General features: G+C 33.9%; 1 protein-coding gene across 1 annotated transcript; it reads left to right on the top strand.

The window, feature by feature from the left end:
• The first annotated feature begins 4175 nt into the window (after positions 1-4175).
• LOC117565123 (ficolin-1-like) lies at positions 4176-5212 on the top strand. Its single transcript, XM_034244090.2, has 2 exons — positions 4176-4947; positions 5017-5212. Exons 1-2 carry the CDS (start codon positions 4235-4237, stop codon positions 5126-5128), a joined length of 825 nt encoding a protein of 274 aa, XP_034099981.2. The 5' UTR covers positions 4176-4234; the 3' UTR covers positions 5129-5212.
• Positions 5213-5690: the final 478 nt, after the last annotated feature.

Below are 5690 nucleotides of genomic sequence, written 5' to 3'. Positions count from 1 at the left end.
ACCATAACGAATATCCGGCTAATGTGAGCAATTCGCATTGCAAACCTTGATTTTCCACCCCACTCGAAGTTTTCCGAGTTTTTCGCAGTTTTCCATTAGCAATTTTGAAGTTGTTGTCGCACTTGAACGCACTCTCAAATTCGGGAAAACAAAAAAGAATTGCGTGTGGGTTGCCCCTATTTCACATGGGTCAACGCTACCAGAGATTAAACAAAATAATGACGCATAAATCCGGCAATGGAACGCATTCAATGGTCACTGATTGCCGCCTCGCAAGAAATTTAGTTCAACTGCACAAAGAGTGAGTGAGAGAGGGGTGGGAAGAGGGGGAGGGTTGTTGAGCTGCGGTGTGCGGACTTCAGGGTTGTTGGTTTATTCACATTTTATACATCAGCTTCAATTGTATGAATATATTTATTATATTTACCTAGAAACCCTGAAGGTATAAAAATATATTATAGAGCTATAATAATAAACAAAGAAATGTATGTACATTAAAATTAATAAAAGTTCTCAACTGGATTCAATTGCTATCAACAATTTGCAAAATTGCAATTATTTAGAAAATAATTGCTTAATGGATAAATAGCATTGTCTTATTGTCTTAAAATTCATCATAATTTGGACATATTTTTTATATGTATAAGGGTATTATAACTTTGCGCCTACAGGAAGAAGGATTCCTGATTTGGATGTAATCAGAAAAAGTGGTCAAAGTTATTTAAGAAATACTTTTGTATGGCAAAAAATGCTTACTTAGTTTGATTTGGCTGACAATCTGGAATATTTTGCACCCTATGGTATATTTTGAATATAGTACTATATCAATATACCAAATACAACCTTTGGTATATTTTTAGTATTTTTGTGGTAAGAATAATACGACTTTGTTTTTATACATTATATTTATTTATTTTAGTATTTTTGCGGTAATTTAATTTGTTATATTTTAAGAATAATACCGCACTGTTTTGCTTTTATTAAAAATAGTTTATGGGCATTTAACAGTAATGTAGCTTTACTACTTCTTATAAGAAAGAGGGAGAGAGAGATGGAGAACTTTATCTTTATCAAAACTTTTAGCGCACATAGAGAGCCTCATCTATATTCTGCAGTTGAATTGTTTAATATTAGGGCATCTCATAGTCGTATTCATAATTTGGTTGCTCTTCGCTCACTATTCTTTGTCTATTTTGCAACTGCAACAAGCTAATTTGAAATTTTAATTTCGTTTTTTGCCGCATAGACAGCGCAGAGTAGTTGCCAAAAAAGAAATGAGAGAAACGAAGAATACTTCTTTAGTATGTTGCTTGTTTGTGGTGGAGTTGGAGTTGGAGAATTATGAGTGTGGCAGCCGCAGACAAAACGCGGACAAAAGTATTTCTGTTGGCTGCCAAACGCGGCAGCTGCTTTGAAATGCCGCCAAAGAGCGAGAACATATTACGATTAGTTGCCTCTATATAGAGAGAGTCTAGACTCTAAACTCCCGCTGACAAAGGGAAGAAAGGACAAGGGGAGAGTGCCACTCGATGCGACAATTGTTGAAATTTAAGAGGCCGCGACGCATGTTGCAAAATGTCACAATTTGCTGGCGTTTGCGTTTTGGTCGCGTGCGGCACGTGATGTGAAAAATGATGCAACGCCGCTGAACCCACAATCATTGAGAAGCAGCAGCAGCAGCATAAGCAACGGTGATCGGATCACAACATAATCTGGGCCACGTTATCACTTTGGTAAATACGAGTAGTAGAAGCGCCCAAGCGGCCAGCTCGAATATCAATCAATTGTAGTACTTTCTATACGACCCTCTCTCCCTCCCTCGCACGAACTCATCCCTCTTTAATCTGAAAGACTCTCAACACATTTTGCAAATTGTGGGAACAATGTCACGCAGGGTTGAAAACTACAGATTCCAGCTTCGATTTCTTACAGCACTAAATAAAAGTAATTTCAATTTCGATTTTTAAGAACAAAAAAAAAAAATGAAAAACCCGTGAAGGTTATCAACACATGACGCTTCCAGAACCGATAAGCACTATCTGCTTATTGTTGAATACGAAAATATATAAAATAAAAAAAAATACATTGAGCGCATCTTGTCTCTTGAGATTTGAGAGAGTCTGAGAAACTGGCAACATCAATGCTCAAATTTCAATTGAAGTGGCCCATTAAAAAGGGCCACACAAAAGTAAAAAAAAGTTTTGAAATATTTTTATACCCGCTACTAATAGGGTAGAAGGGTATTATGACTTTGTGGCTCCATGAAATGTATGTGACAGGCAAAAGGAGCAGAATATAATAGTAAATTGTTATACCAAATTAGTAATATTCTGTATGTTATTATTATATTATTGGTATAATTTAAGAATATTACGGCATTGTTTAAATTTTATTGAAAAAAGTAACAGTAAATACCGATATACCAAATAAGTAGTTTTCAGTATATTAATTTGGTATACAAGTAAGAAAGTTACAGTCGAGTGTGCTCGAATGTGAGATACCCGCTACCCATTTTTAATAAAGGCAAAATATTGCGGTATTATTTTCAAAATATACCGAAAATAATAAAAAATACTGAAAACATACCAAATGGTATGTTTGGTATACCGATATAGTACACCATTCAAAATATACCATAAACGGCACAATATACCAGATTGTCATCCAAAGCAACTAAGACCCCTAGTAAGTAGGCGTTTTTGCCCATACAAAAGTATTTCTTTAATAACTTCCACAATATTTATCTGATCGCAACCAAATTTTCAGGAAACAAAACTACTATAGAAATTATTGTATATACCAACTCTAGCTTATAAATTAGGCTTGTTATTCGATTTTTTTGATTTGCGGGGGCGGAAGTGGGCGTGGCAAAAATTTGAAACAAACTTGATCTGCGTGCAAACATAATAATAATGCTGTTTAACAAAATTAAAGCTTTATCTTCCATGTCTATGAGATCCAGTGTTTCATACGGACGGACGGATAGAAACACAGACGGACATACGGACATGGCTATATCGTCTCGGCTGTTGACGCTGATCAAGAATATATATACTTTATAGGGTCGGAGATGCCTCCTTTTACCTGTTACATACATTTCCTGCCGGCACAAAGTTATAATACCCTTCTACCCTATGGGTAGCGGGTATAACAATTAGAATAATACCGTCGTTTTTTATTTTTATTGATAATGGGCTGCTGGTATTCGACTGTTGCCACTTTACTTGTTATGTGTATGAGTTTCATATGCGAGATAAAGTTGCAATTTTATTACTTTGAGCTTGTTGAAAATGATTGTAATTGTGTAAGCTAAAGGTCAACTAAAAGCATGAAATAAGAGCAAGGGGTTACAACATTATAATAAATAAAATGAGATTTTAAATTTTTCAATAAAGTTCTAAACTTTTTAATTTGAATAATAAGTTATGATTGAAAATAGTTTAACTAGATTCCAAGAATAAAGTCTTGATTCAACTCGCCTTGCTTGTTTGAATACTTAATCACACTTTGAGCTAACTGACGTCATGCATCAGAACTAACCACAATTATAAGTAGTAACTTCTATATATTTTTTCTTATCAGAATTAATGAAGACACTGTACATCAAAACGAGAATTCTATGAGAAAAAAAATAATAATATTCATCGCATGTATATAAATAAAATTATACAATCACATAATTTTATCAGATATCAGTTACTCTTTTTGCATATAAGAAACTTGATACATGTTGTCGAGTGTAACAGGAAAGTATCGATTCAATTGAAAACGAAATGAAGTATTTGAATCCTTTCAGTATAGCTTTGAGATTGTGCATGTGCAATACTATCGCAAAATGAATTGCGGTACAAAATCCTTGTTATTTTCTACAACATTTTTAATAAGTTGTATTTCGTTATCGGGCGCTAATTGGTTTTGTGATAATTGTGAGGAGAAAATTAGACCAATACAAGAGTTGCATTCTAGAACTTTAATAATCAATAAACAAATCGAGTTAGAACTGCATCAGTGTACAACTAATATTCATATTTCAGAAATAATTGAACAAGAATTTATGAAACTGAACGAAAAACTCGATAAGCAACCCAACACTATCAGCCAAGAATTCAGTAAACTTTCTCAACTGTCGCAAATCTCGATTGATAAGTTAGGTGACATTGAAAAGCAGCAACAAAGTAAAGAGCTAAAGGCTAAAGAAAACGAATGTGCTAATTTAAGAAACCAACTGAATGAGATGAAAAATGTCATTAAGGAAACAGAGACTCAATTAATAGAAAACGAAAAGCGTGCAAAAATCGTTTTAGAGCAAAAAATTAAGGAAAAGTATGACGAATTGAAAATTATAAAAAGTCAAAAGGAGTTTGAGGAAGAACAGAACGCTAAACTTGAGGCAAAAACGCAAAATTTAGAAAATCAACTCTCACTCTATTCCACGTGTTGCAAGACAGAAAGTTGTCAAACTTTTGGCAACTCCACGAATGCAAATATAATTCGAATTCCAGACAGTGAACCGATGAAAGTGTCATGCAATGACGTTATTGCTGAACCTGGTTGGTTAGTGTTTCAGCGACGCATCGATGGACACGAGGATTTCAATCGGAATTGGACGGATTATCAAATGGGTTTCGGTAACGTGGAAGAGGAATTCTTTCTGGGATTAGAGAAATTGCATCAAATAACAAAATCCGAGTCACATGAACTCTATATTCAGCTCGAAGATTATGCGAATGAGAAAAGCTGTGCTCACTACGATCAATTTGAAATTGGCGGCGCCGATGAGAATTATGTGTTGAAATCGATTGGCACTTACTCTGGCACAGCTGGCAACAGTCTGCAGGAGAACATTGAGCAACAGTTTAGCACCTATGATCGTGACAATGACTCCGACGAGATTAACTGTGCCAAACTACTTTCTGGCGGCTGGTGGTATTCTAATTGTGGATTCAGGTGCCTAAAATGCAATTGTGAATCTCTATAAATCATATATTATACCACATTTCTTCTCTACGATTCTAGCAATTTGAATGGAAAATACGCAAAGGATATCTTTTGGGACGAATGGCGTGGCTATGAGTACTCATTGAAGTCTGTCATAATGATGATACGTCCTAAAAACAATCATCATTAATAATTAAAAAATTGTACTCAGGAATGATTCTAAGAAAAACTGCCACTATATTTAATTATTAATAAATGCTTTACTTTCGATGACGTAAATTTATATACATATTTTATAATATGTTGTTCTTTATTCGTTTCATCACAGCTGTAGCTCAACTGCCTGCCTACCCTGTAATCGAAAGTGAATTTATTAAAACAAACTGTTTAATTTGATACGAGTTGAATATGAGATGATTTTTTATAGGGTATACAAATCTATTAGCTTATTCATTGCATCTGTCTGATTGAGACGTTGTGGAATATTTACAATCTTTAAAGTTCTGGGAATAATCAAATATGTATATGTGCATATATAATAGGGAGCTCTGTTTGTGAGCAAATATTGTGATTATTTTGATGTCGTGTTGAAAGATTGCTACTGTTTACTTTCCACACAAGAGCAGTAATAATAATTTGAAAAAGTTCAAGTTAATTATTATTAGAAAATTAAGAGAAAGACACTCAAATATAATACAATCTTAACTATTACTATGAATTTATTATTATTATTATTATTATTATTATTATAT

Source organism: Drosophila albomicans, chromosome 2L, assembly GCF_009650485.2.
Source record: "Drosophila albomicans strain 15112-1751.03 chromosome 2L, ASM965048v2, whole genome shotgun sequence".
In the NCBI taxonomy this organism is placed as follows: Eukaryota; Metazoa; Arthropoda; class Insecta; order Diptera; family Drosophilidae; genus Drosophila; species Drosophila albomicans.
The sequence above is the reverse complement of the archived record's forward strand: the minus strand, read 5'-3'. Positions and strand labels throughout refer to the sequence as shown.